At 41.4% G+C, this 13,499-nt stretch overlaps 1 protein-coding gene across 1 annotated transcript; it reads left to right on the forward strand.

Moving 5' to 3' along the window:
- The first annotated feature begins 2,235 nt into the window (after positions 1–2,235).
- hhex (hematopoietically expressed homeobox) lies at positions 2,236–12,893 on the forward strand. Its single transcript, XM_034202967.1, is given in 9 exon segments — positions 2,236–2,902; positions 2,904–2,983; positions 2,985–3,030; positions 3,032–3,073; positions 3,075–3,212; positions 3,214–3,271; positions 10,888–11,066; positions 11,612–11,662; positions 11,771–12,893. Coding segments are annotated over 9 exon segments (975 nt in total). The 5' UTR covers positions 2,236–2,869; the 3' UTR covers positions 12,119–12,893.
- The last annotated feature ends 606 nt before the right edge of the window (positions 12,894–13,499 follow it).

The raw sequence follows: 13,499 nt of genomic DNA on the forward strand, positions 1-13,499 counted from the left end.
AACGCCTGTTTGAGACTCCTCAGTGCACACAAAAAACATAACTTGGAGAAATAAATAAATACGGAAATGTTATTTAAAACCACCTCGAATATGTTGTGTTAATTTATGAAACGTTTTCTCATAAATGATGCGGGTTTTGCATTTCTATAGGGTTGTACGAGCATGGTTTTATATACTACCATGTTTAATCATGTTTTATGCCGTTTGCTAAGACTTGATAAGTCGCTCGTAAAACACAGGAGTTATGGAAGCTAAGAACACCATATGTGGTAAATTGTACAGCTGATATAACACAACACATTAGTTGTATTTCCTTTAACTGGTGGATATAGAGTTGCTGCGGGGGGGGGGGGGGGGGGGGGGGGGTTGAGTAGCCACAGGGCTGCAGTGGAGACGCTGCGCCACAGCTGATCGACAGCTGGGACACAAACCACCAAATACGAAAACATAATTCAGATCCAGTCGTCATGACTCCACACCGGAGGGATTCCCCGATCATTTCTTACAGTCTCTCATCAAGGGGGTGTCTCCTGTCCCCGGTACAAAATACACTGCCTGAGGAAGGCTATGTGTGTTTTGTCATGAATCTTTTTCAGACCACTTATTTATTTATTTTGGTGACGATCCGACCTCCATGCTGCTACTCTTGGTTCAAACTGCATCCACCAAAAATATGATTTATCTCGACCTCCCCCCAAAAGAACCAAAATCTGACACGGTGTGAGATGTCTTTTTAGCTGTTCTGTCGTCATTTCCTGCGATCTTCTTCATAAAGTCAGTCAGAATGAATGAATGGATGAATGAATGAAAGAATGGGCGTTTCTTTGAGTATTTATAGGCAAATATGGGCGTTACGTGAAGCCCGCAAAACCTGCACCGCATTTCGAGTCGATTGTGATTTATAAAGGGAAACGGCGTAGGAAGTGCTGTACGCACTTTCCTCGCCGGTACGCAATGTTTGGTGAATTGGAAAATGTTGGAAAATGTCTGTACCTATTGTTTAGATTTCTACTACGTAAGCAAACCTTCCCACGTGAATCCCCACGCACGGCGTGATAAATGATGGCCCCAGGACTTCCTCCCAACACTGAAGCGTGACTTGTGACCGTATAGTCGTAAAAAAAAGCAACTGTGTTGTGTCCGTGGTGTAACTGTGGAACACACAAGTTATCAGTTATTGTTTAACACCCTGTGGAAACGTGTGTGAGGGGGGTAAACATGCACTAAGTCAGCCATTAAAGCGATTTGCATTTGTCGCCATGATCATTATCACCTGATCGGTGGATTTCACAGGAAAACTCCAAAACATTCAAATAGTGAGTTAATCACTCTCTTACAGCTCACCGTCAGGGGTGTGGATTGCAGTTATTCTGTACTACATTATTAGAGATACACTCTAACTGTGTGATTAGTCAAATAACCATTTAACGCACGTTAGGATGGGCAAAACCAGGGTTTGGTCCTGGGGGAGTTTACTGCAGGGTTCATTCTGGATATTTTTACAGGATCCTGTATTATTGGAATTATTGGAATCCTGTATAAATTGGATTAGCTACAGGCCAACAATCTATAAATACAGCATTTAGTACTTTATTCAGAATTTGATTGACTCCATTCATTTAGTTGGGTAATGAAAGACTCACACATTTCAAAGTACCATTATTGGTCAGAAATAGAACGTATGAACTGAACACCTATCATCGTAATAAACATGTAATAAAATAGTTATTTAGTTTAGTTTGAAACAATATGATATTTAGAGGTCACATTAAATAAATGGACAAAGTGTGAAATATAATGGCCTGTGTTTGTAGGACTTAATGTTACTGAATGCAGCATGTAGGAAGGCATCACCAAAACTCACATTAAAAAGAGCCTCCAAATGAACTTTTAGCTAGCATGTCTGTAAAGAGTGTCAGATTTGGTTTAGCAGAGAAGTTGGAGAAGACAACTTAACTTAACAATAAATGGGCAAAACAGCAGGTCATCAATAACCTCATAATGATCTCTCTTCATCCAACAATTAAAACCAACTCATTAATAATCAGAAAATATATAACAATCTGACAGTAGGACACTTCAGGTGCTTACTTATGTGCTACTTTGGTAAGATTTTAAATGCAGACATTTTAATTTGTGCTATTTTTTAGATCTTTTACATAATTTCGTACTTGTCTTTTTTATTTCCGATCAATTGAAAGAAAAACATGTTTAAATATTGGACTTGTTTTCCATTGAAGACACACGATTTCTGCTTTCCAGAGTCTATGATCGGTCGCAATAACCACGAACCATTGTGGCTATTGCGCTTTCTAGTCGTGTGATGAGATTTAGGCTTTAGTGTTGTAGTGAATAACGACTTTTGGCTTTAAAAAAACAAAAACCTATTTGTTAAGTCATCGTTATAGCATTATATCACTCAGTACATCTGGTTAACACATGATAGGCTGCCGCTGTAGTGAACTGATTCTCCTGAAGTACAGCTATCTCTTCTCTCAGGTCATCTGATCACTGTAGGCTCCATTGGAGGCGCGAGTGAGCCAATCAGAAACGCCCGCTGGCCACCTGCAGGAAGTTGGCCGTCCTCTTATCTCCTCCCTTCTCCGCCTGCAGCCAGATAACAGCCCCCAACAGTTGGACCAAGCACCAGCGAGACACCACCGCAACCTGATGGACAAACAAAACACTCTAACGGTCACCTCCTGCATGGAAGACTCTCTGTTACGCGTTTCAGTGGACTGAAGTTTGTACTGTGAGTCAAAGTGGATGTTAGTAGGATATAAAGAAGTTGTTCTGAGAAAGAGGAAGGCGTTAGGGAGAGAAAAGAGGGACGCAGCTTTCCTTTAACTCGGTTCCAGCGCGCAGCACCATGAGCGTCCCGCTTTACGCACCGACTCCCATCCCAGCCGGCCCACCCGACACCCTTCTACATCGAGGACATCCTGGGGAGGACTGCCTCCACCACCTCCCCATCTTCCTCCTCATTCCTCCTGCTCCACTCCGATCATGCCTACACCGACCCTCCCGTCGCCCCAACTCCTCCTTCACCAGTCTCATCTCGCCGTACAGGACCCCCGATTTATTAACCCACCCCGATCCACCCGGCGCTGTCTCACCACGCCGCCGCTTGCGTTCACCTACGTCATCCGCCGGGGCTTTCGCTGTTGGCCTCCATCTACCCGTTCCACCACCACCACCACCACACCACCACCACCACCACCGCTCCATGGGGGATAGTACGCACAGGCGCTGCTGAGGCACGACCCTCTCGGTGAGTATGTGCGTAAGCGTGCGTAAAAGTCATAGATTATATTTTGGGGCATTCATACTATTTATTATGTGTATACGTTAATCACTTATGTATAACTGTGTCTGTATGACATAAAGCCTGTGAACTCTAAATGGAATGCCATTTACAGAACCACCCACAGAGATCATGTTTTTGTTGTGACAAAGCTCGTCAGTTCCACTGTTGGCCTAATGACACATCAGTCAGTGCGTCTGTTATCAGACTGCATACAAATCCTCACTTTTAATTAGTCATCCTTGCATTTTTGTTATTTTAATATTGTAAAGAAACCAAACTTGATTTCAGCAATAGTTTCACCCTTTGCTTTAAACACGTTTCTGTCTTGCCAAGCCTCGTTTCAGAGTCAACGAAACCGTTTTGCATATATACCACGCTAGGTCAAGCATGCATATCGGCTGTAGACGGTTACAGGCAGCCCACATAAACACATTGCAGAGGGAAAGACTTCAGCTCTTCTTGGAACCAACAGAGTTCTGCATGAGGCCTTCTGCCTGACCACGCACATATGAGTCACTTTGTTATTGTGACAGACATATTTGGGGGCCACAATAGCAGCAGCAGGCTTATCCATTCCGTCTGCTGCTGGTGGTGATGGGGGGGGGGGGGGGGGGGGGCATGGCAACCTTGACTCTTTTTCCTGACTGCCATTGTTCTGAAACATCAGAGGAGCGAATCAGCCGGTGACTAAAAAATGGGCTCTCAATCACTTGTTATTTCACTGCTTTGTATGTGTTGGTGTGTGTGGTGTGTGTGTGTGTGTGTGTGTGTGTGTGTGTGTGTGTGTGTGTGTGTGTGTGTGTTGTGTGTTGTGTGTGTGTGTGTGTGTGTGTGTGTGTTTTCAAGTACCTCTGAGCACCAAATGTCCCCTAAAAAGTAGGACAATTCATTTTAATGCATATGTTTTTTTATTATAGCCCACATAAACATGTTGTTTATGACACCTTTAAATAAATCATATATATCGGGTTTAAGAAAAAGCAAACCCTAAAATATTTATGTTTCATTATACTTACATATATTTTCCTGTATAGGCAAAGCAAGGACATTTTATTTAGAAATCACTGTCATAACCTTACAATCATTAATATATATTACAAGTGAAACACGTTTGTTATGAGAACATTTAAAAACAGTTATATATTAAAGCCAATAGAATACAAATTAAAACAAGCTAAAATAGAAAAAGACATGTCTAAAATAAAAGAATAAAAGTTACAGTGAGTTTAAGATTGTTTTTGATTGACTGGAAGGCAAAAAGCATCAGGTGGTAGTGGGATCAGGGGGATTCAGGTGGTTTATTCATTGGAAGTTTATACATGAAATACAGTGGTGGGAAGTAACAAAGTACATTTACTAAAGTACTAGTTAAGTAGTATTTTTGACATATTTTTACTTCGCTTGATTATTTTCATTTAATGCTACTTTAATCTTCAAATCCACCTCCTTTATTTAACCCTCACAGTTAGTTACTCTATACATAAAAACACACGATGTGCTGATATAATGTAGTAGTCAGTAGAAAAAGTAAAGTCCCTTACATGTATAAAAAGGACATTTACTTGTGATACTTGAATTACATACCTGATACTTTATTGTTCTGAAGTTGGCCGTTGTGGAGAATAGGTTTTACTTTTACTTTAGGTAATTTTAAGTAACATTTTGAGATCAGGACTTTTACTTATTTTAACATTGATAGCAACACGTTAGGATTTGAACCCATTGAACAGATTTATTTTTCTCTTTTTTAACTCAGGTCGATGGTCCTGTACAAAGGTGGAAAAGTACTCAGATCTTGTACTTGAGTAAAAGCAGAAGTACCAAAGTGTAGGAATACTCTGTTACAGTAAAAGTCCTGCATTCAAAATGTTACTCAAGTAAAATTATCAAAGTATTAGCATCTAAATATAGTGAAAGTAGCGACAGTAAAAGTAGTAAATACTAAAGTAAAGTACAAGCATCTCCAAACTGTCCGTAGGCCTTCTAGAGTAAAAGTACTCGGGTGCTCCCCCCCCCCCCCCCCCCCCAGACAGTGACAGGCGGACCGTCTGCCTTTGTGTGGCTCTTCCGCTCCTAACGGAAGCTGCTCGGTGTGAGAGTAAATCTGCCCCGGAGCTGTTGGATGTTTCCTGGCTCGGCCCGGCCAGCCGCTTCCTCGGGAGCCCGCTGCACGCTGCTGATTATTTTATCGACATCCTCAATACAGACATATTCAGGAAACACTCGGCCTCTGATAGCCCGGGATCCGTTTTTCACATATTGTTCACTTCCTCTGCAGGGCCGCGAGGAAGTGGTGACTTTCTTTATGGTTGGCGGCGAGGGGGGGGGGGGGGGGCATGGAACAGAATGGATGTTAAAAAGGTCTCATTTAGAACATATGTAATTGTAGGCTACTTTAAAGGAGAAAGGGGCTCGTTTTAAATAAAAACAAAGTTTGACGACTTTGTTATACCTAATATATACGATACCATCAATTAGGATAATCATATTTTGTGTTAAGTATCTGATTTAAATCAACCAAAGATAAGATAAAAAGGGAAAGCAATATTTGCCTCTGATAAAGTGGAAAAGGCCTGTAATTATAAAGTTTCATGAAATACAAATAAGGTGAAATACAAGTAGCCTATCTCATGTGTGCGTATTTGATGAATGAACCTTAATGTCCACCACTGGCCCTGCAATATCATTTACATTTTCGTATCTTTAAATAGGCTATATACCTATACGGAAACAGTAAGCGTTTTTTCAGCCACACATCATTCATTAAGACGATTCCTCCTGTTCAGGCTCTATATATTATTTATTACATTTGTGTGTATATATTGTCAATAAACCATTTAAATTCAATTCGTTAGACATTTTGGAAAATCGAGGATCACTTAGGACTTTATTCCAATCAGAACATTAACTAATAAATCAAATGTAAATATATAAAATAGATTTAGAATGTTAAACATGAATAGCTTTACTGTAGCCTAGCTGCCATAGCATACAGGTTTCATTTGGAGAATTAAACAACATTTAGAGCATATTTCCGGCAGAAATAAATAAAACAAAAAACGATTATACTGCTCATAAAAACATTAAAAACATCGGACTTTCTTAAAAAACTGCAAATATCATCCACTCTCAAGGACTCCAAAGGGGTCCTATACTTGTAATGGTAACTATTCTCAGCTTTATTCAACTGAAACCTCCCTTTCATGATGTCAGTGTGTTCAGAATATATGTTCACCTCATCCTCACCCTGGATAAGGTAACTTCCTCTGAAGGAGCTGCAATAGTTCTGCAGCAGTTTGAACCGCAGCATCAGATTCACTGTGTCGGGGGAGCAGCCATGAATCTCCCCCCCCAGCAGGAAGCATGCAGCGGATATTTGCCCATAATGTTTACTGTGTCACGAGCTTCCCTAAAGAGGGCCCTGCACACTCTGCTGCTGTTCCAGAACATTCACTGAGAGACAAACACTCTCCAATCAGGAGAAACAACACGGAGCACTGACCAGAGGCCTGTACGACGAAGCCGGTTCATCATAACCTGGATATGTTTGATGAATTTACCTAATCCAAAAACAAACGCGCTCTCGCTAAACGGTCCTACGACGCTGGTTATCTACTCGTTAACTCAAGCCAGTTTTGCCTAGTTATGTGCGTTCACATGAAAGGGGCGGGGCTAGCAACATTTGACCAATCACAAACATGGAGAAGCGCACTGACAGCGCAGCGTCATACTTCCTGAATGAAAAGTCAACTATAATATTAGACATATGAAGAAATAAAACTTTAAACATCCATGACTTAAACACTTTATACAGGATAAAAGCCACATAGCTGCACCTGCAAGGTGAATACAGTAAGAAAAAGTGTTTGAATGCGTACATTAACATGTTTATGATATCACTGCCCCGTCTAAGACACGATCTGACTTTAATTACATTTGACTCGATTGTTTCGTCAACTTAATGTGTTGCTTAAAATAATACTTCTGCATACAGTATGTGACACTGTGAGTGTTGCACGGCCAGATACGGCTCAGCTGACTCAGATAAGGAAATATATGATACATTATGATGTGATATGATGTGATATGAATGATAATGGGACACATCGACGTCTGCACTCACAGTGCCGCGGACCAGGGGCGGTTCTATGGGGGGCCAGTGCCCCCTAACACTGGTTGGACCCCCCTGTGGCCCCCCTGAAAATGAAAAAAACTGTTTATGATTAAACGATTTCTTGGCTGACGGAATAGCCAACTAACGATATTTGTCATTCTAGTTGAACCCATTAGACTGCAGGGGTCTCCAACACGGTGATCGCGAGCTACCGGTATTCGCAAGCCCTCAATAAGTAGCTTGCCAAGTAAATCCAAAATGTCACAAATCCACAACAAAAAAAAGGAAATGTAATTAAAAGAATCTATCCTGGCCTATATAAACGAAACCTCAATCATAGCAAACTCTATCTACTTACCACAACTCTATATCTATCTTTGGATTATTGAAAAGCATATAGCTCTCTTTCATATGAGTGCTGAGAGCTGTAGCCATATCCATAAATTCCTTTTGTGCTCAAAGTGCACCAGATTGATATTTTTAACTTCAACATTTAAAAATAAAATCTTCCCGGGGGTGCATGCCCCCCGACCCCCTTAGAGGATGTAAGGTCCACCCCCAAATAAAGCAGGTTAAAATAATTAAATTGCATACATTTTCTTTTAGTAAACCCTGAAAATTGGTCCCACAGACCCAAACAGCACACAAAGGTTAAAGGTAAGCATATCATAATGTTAAAATGTGCTAAATATATACACAGCGAAAAACAAAAAAATGAGTAAAAGTATAGCTCACGACTTGTTTTATTTTTGAAAGTAGCTCTCATCCTAAAAAAGGACCCCTGCATTAGAGCGTAAAAACTGTAACTATAAGTAGGCCTATCTGAAATAAATATGTGTAATGAAACAAATACCAATAACTGTATTGCATTGTTTTCTTATGAGCAATTACTTCATACTGTCTTTGTCTTTTTCGTCCTGCATTATTGTGCCCCCCTCAGAAAATAACTGGCCCCAGCCTGGCCCCCCAAGTCAAATGCACAAAACCGCGCAGATGGACCAAAAAGGGGAGCGTTTGAAAAAAATGTGCGGGTCCGCTCAGTGAAACAATAACAACGTAACATGGAGGAACAAAAGTCTGCGTTTCAAATCGTGTGTGTGTGTGTGGTGTGTGTGTGTGTGTGTGTGTGTGTGTGTGTGTGTGTGTGTGTATGTGTGTGTATGTGTGTGTGTGTGTGTGTGTGTGTGTGTGGTGTGTGTGTGTGTGTGTGTATGTGTGTGTGGTGTGTGTGTGTGTGTGTGTGTGTGTGTGTGTGTGTGTGTGTGTGTGTGTGTGTGTGTGTGTGTGTGTGTGTGTGTAGAGGTGTGTGTGGTTAAAACACATCAGCCACACCGCTCTTTAGCCTTTCTAATGATTCTGAGGTAAACACAGTGAAGGCGGTGCGTGAAAGGCGGTGCGTGAAAGGCACTGCACGCTCCTCTTCTCAGAGGCTGAGTGAACCCTCCCGCTGCCTCCTGGTGCTGCAGAGATTTCATGAAGTGAAGGAGGTTTTCCTTCTATAAAACAGCTGCGGGCAGCAGATACTGTGAGAGTCACAGACATGAATACATAGATCAAGGCAGACTGGTGCACACACTCTCCTGTTTTGCCAATCCGGTGCTTAAACAAATATAGCTCTACACCCCTGGCCGAAATGTCCTTAAAATGAAGTCCGAGTTCGACATTTTAATTCATGTCCTGCCAACACTGGCAGGACAGAAGGCAACACGCCCTTTCTAAGCCATGTCCTCACATCCCAAGCTGCATACCCAAAAAGTGTATTATGTTGTTACAACAGGGTTCAGGGGGGAGTGGCTGTACGGCTGTACCCGTAGGATAGAAAAGGGGGAAGTGATGTCTGACTCAGAGGTCGCGCGGCTGTGGAGAAGAACGTGTGGCCCACATTCTGTTACTGAGTTTAGGCTAGTTAGCTAGCAGGTTTATTGTTTTGGGTGCAGTCACTTTTGCCTTCATTTGCTGTTCAAATAAATGTTGAAAGAAAAAGTTAATCTGTTTACAGTTCTGTTTTATATGGGTGTTGAAGAAGAAGAAAACAAATCTTCCCGGGGGAGCTTGCCCCCGGACCCCCCCTAGAGAAGGTGAGGTCCACCACCTGCCCACACCCCCTGTTAAATTGTCTCACCCACATTGAGGATGCTTCCTACGACCATGTTTTATTCCATGTGTCAAGTCAGGCAAATTGGGTCAAAATGTTATTGCATCAATGATCTGTTAACATTAAAATCACTAAATATATGCCGTAACTATTTTTGCTCTAGGCAACTCAAGGGCTCAGGTAATGTGATTACTATATGAATAATTGTCCAAAATAACATAAAATGCATAGGGTTTTTTGTTAAGTAACATACTTTCGTCGCCGGCCGGCCGATACATGCCGCGCATTAAGTGGGCCTGTCTGTCAATTAATTCCCGGGCCACTTTTTCCCGCCAGTCCGCCCCTGGTCAGCAGGCAGTGCTTTCCCTGAGTTGATCTCTTATCATGGAACCTATCCTGCTCCGGAGCAGGCTAGCCGCTCAGCATAAATTATCTAGCCCGCTAAAAAGTGAACCAGCTTCGTAAGACCGGAAATCCCTGAAGTTTGCTTGCTATTAAACGAACATCCTGATTCGTAGTACAAGCCGCAGGCCTCAGGCCTCAGGCCTCTGGTGACAGACATCGTGAGGGGAATTATTTTGATCCGCCTTATCCATCCCAGATCGGAAATGCTTCGTAACAGCAGTTTACAAGGAATTGAACAATACTTTAACATAGCCTACATTTAAAATAAAATTGGAAGATAAAATGTAAATATGAAAAAAGATATACGTAAATATATATTGGATTAAAGAAGGGGCAGACCCTAAAATATTTCAGATTGATGCACTTTAATATATGTTCCTGTAAGCAAGGCAAGGTAGGAACAGTTTATTTATCAAGCACAGTTCGACAACATGAGAGTAAAAGTGCTTTACAGAGGAAGAACAAACATTACAATCACTAATATAGAATACATTAAATAAACTGTAAATGTTAAAAAATATATACATAGGCTTCAGAATAAGTTAGAATACACTGTAATAGACCAATACACTTTATATTATTACAATGTGCAATCTGCCGTTTTTCTCTTTCAGTTGGCATCAGTTAGGTCTATATTTGAAAAGTGAATAGGCTAATTTAACACATTAACCAATGTAAGCGCATAATAACACTAATAATAATAATAATAATATCAAGTCACCAATGAATCTGTTATTTCTTTCATTTCAGGCATATTTGATCGTTTTTATTATTATTTTAATTAAGTGACATAGCAATTATTGAACAATTAAAACGTAGGCTCAATCGTTTTTCTTACTTATAATGTAGCCTATATAGGCTATATCAGTATCAGTATGCGCATGTTCCGTTACGGTGCTGAATCGCTCAGTGACCCCCGGTATGCTCGGATGGTGAGGGTAACCGAGTCTCTTCTCCCCGCCCCAGGCAAGCCCCTGATGTGGACCCCCTTCATGCAGCGGCCCCTCCACAAGAGGAAGGGGGGGCAGGTCCGGTTCTCCAACGAGCAGACCATCGAGCTGGAGAAGAAGTTCGAGACGCAGAAGTACCTGTCCCCGCCCGAGAGGAAGAGGCTGGCCAAGATGCTGCAGCTCAGCGAGAGACAGGTGAGGGGACAGCGGAATAAAGATGAATCGGCCAATATAAATATATTCCGTTAGCTTGTTACGGAAGTTGTGTTTATGAAAATGTTTTAAATGAGGCACTACAAAATAATGTAGGCCTAATTGGACATTCAATAAATGACCCCAACTTTTAAATGTGCGGTAGGCCTTTACGGGAGTGCATTTCAAATGTTTGGAGGACATTTTGGTCGGTTCAGTTTGAATATAGGCTATTCATATGAATTAAGATTCGTTTATAATATTAATGTGTAATATAAACAAATGAAAAGTATTGTTAAATTATAATGTTTTAAAATCTTGTAAAATACGGTGTCTGCAGATGAAACCCGGTCATTATAGACATGTTCTGACCACCTGGTGAAGCCCTAAAAATATTTTTTAACAAATGAAAAAAAGGCGCATAAAAAGCATCTCGATGTTAGGTGTATTTTAGCACGTATAGCCTCTATTTGACATTTGTTATAATGCTTAATTGAATCATCCTAAAAACAAACAGATTATTTATTTTTTCTCATTTTGTCCTTCAGGTTAAAACCTGGTTCCAGAATCGAAGAGCGAAGTGGCGGAGACTAAAACAGGTGAGAGGTTTGGACGAATGTCCCCTAAAGGGTTCATCTTTATTATTAGCCTGCGCGACCGACCACACTGTCCTTTATTCACTAACAATATTTCCCTGATCGCATCAGGAAAATCCCCAGGGAGTGAAGAGGGAGGTGGAGGATGAAGGTTCCGCGGGGAGGAGTAAAGGAGACGAGACCTCCGACTCCTGCGGGATCCAGAGCCCGGAGCAGAGACTCACTGCCCCGGCCTCAGAGCTGCAGGCGGCCCGCTGCGGGCGTTCCGTGTCCCCGCAGCGGCAGAACCAGCAGGACCAGCAGAGCCAGAACCAGCAGGACCAGAACCAGCAGAACCAGCAGAACCAGAACCAGCAGCAAAACCAGACGCAGCAGCACTCAGAGCTGGACTCTGATGTGTCAGAGGATACAGACCAGGAGCTGGACATAGAGGACGACGGGTTCACACTGAACCATTGACCTTTGTCACAGTTCCACTGAATCTGATCCACCAGCTGGGTGATGAAGATCATCAGCTCCTCTTCAGCCTCTCCCTTCATATTCAGGCCCTTTACTGAGGGGGCCTTGCTGGGGCCATGCAGCTACTTTATGAGAGGGGCCCATTTCATGCAGGACAAAATAGACTTCAACAGTTTTTGTTCAGTTCAAGTCATAGTCCATAAAAAACATAAAACACCATAATTGGTGTGCTCTTAGACCAATGACTCAGGTACAGTTTTATCAAATAGGATTATTGGAGATCACATTGAATGCGGACCCTATAACAGTAGTCTTTGCTGCAACGCTATAAATTGTAATATTATAAAATATTGCTTTGCAGGGGGGCCACACGGGGGTCCAAGCTCAGGGTTACAGGGGCGCTGGCTTCTGCTGCCCCCCCTCCCCCCTACGGCCCATGGTCTTTTTACTCCAGGTTGACACAGGTTGACTATAGCCTGGTGTAATATTTAGGTGTAAATCAAACCCCAATAACGTTTCCCCATGCGTTAAGTGCCTTTCACTATGACTGTCATCTCTACTGAACAACAGTCTTTTTGTATATAATAGTACTCGCTGTATTTGTGTTGTTTCTGTGTTGTGGATCACTGTAAATGAACTGTTATCTTCTGTCGTCTGGGTGATAAACACTCATAAGTCTATGGGCTGTTGCCTTCAAATGTGATATTCAATTAAATAATCAATGTAGCACATGATGTTCTGTTTTGTCACATTTAATAAACTATTTTTGTGGTAATATAAATGTGTCATCTTTGGATGTAGCTCAGCTGGTTTCTGACCGTGATTTATTATTTTACATTTGTTGGAATTGCAATTGGTTTAATTATAGACCATATAAGACAGAATAAAATAGTGAAAACAAACAATTCACCTCAAATAAATATGATAATTGAAAAGATAAATAAATAATGAGGCTTTTGAAATACCAACATAATCCTAGTCAGAGGAGGGAACAATTCAGTCAGTGCACTACAATGAAGCAAATTCAATACATGGGGATAACATTGGAATGATCAAATGAATTGTAAGGACACATTTGAAAAAGAAACAAAAAAAGGGCCTTTATAAACACCAAGTTAAAGCAGGCTGCTTTTGTGAAACTCTTTATATGTGTAAGCATTTCAGCATCAACGTTTATCATGCTTTTTAAATAACATTTTTAAAGTGAATCAGTTATCAGTGATATGGAAAGTACTTGCCTAAAAAGTACTTAAATAATCTATAACTGGGATTGGTGGAGTTTTGCAGGCAGCAGCTCATAATAATCTGTAATAGATACGCAATCCGGCTTTTATTCAAATGATGCACAAATAACTATCACTCAGATACACTGCATACCCAG

This window comes from Gymnodraco acuticeps, unplaced genomic scaffold (assembly GCF_902827175.1).
Source record: "Gymnodraco acuticeps unplaced genomic scaffold, fGymAcu1.1, whole genome shotgun sequence".
NCBI classification, from domain to species: domain Eukaryota; kingdom Metazoa; phylum Chordata; class Actinopteri; order Perciformes; family Bathydraconidae; genus Gymnodraco; species Gymnodraco acuticeps.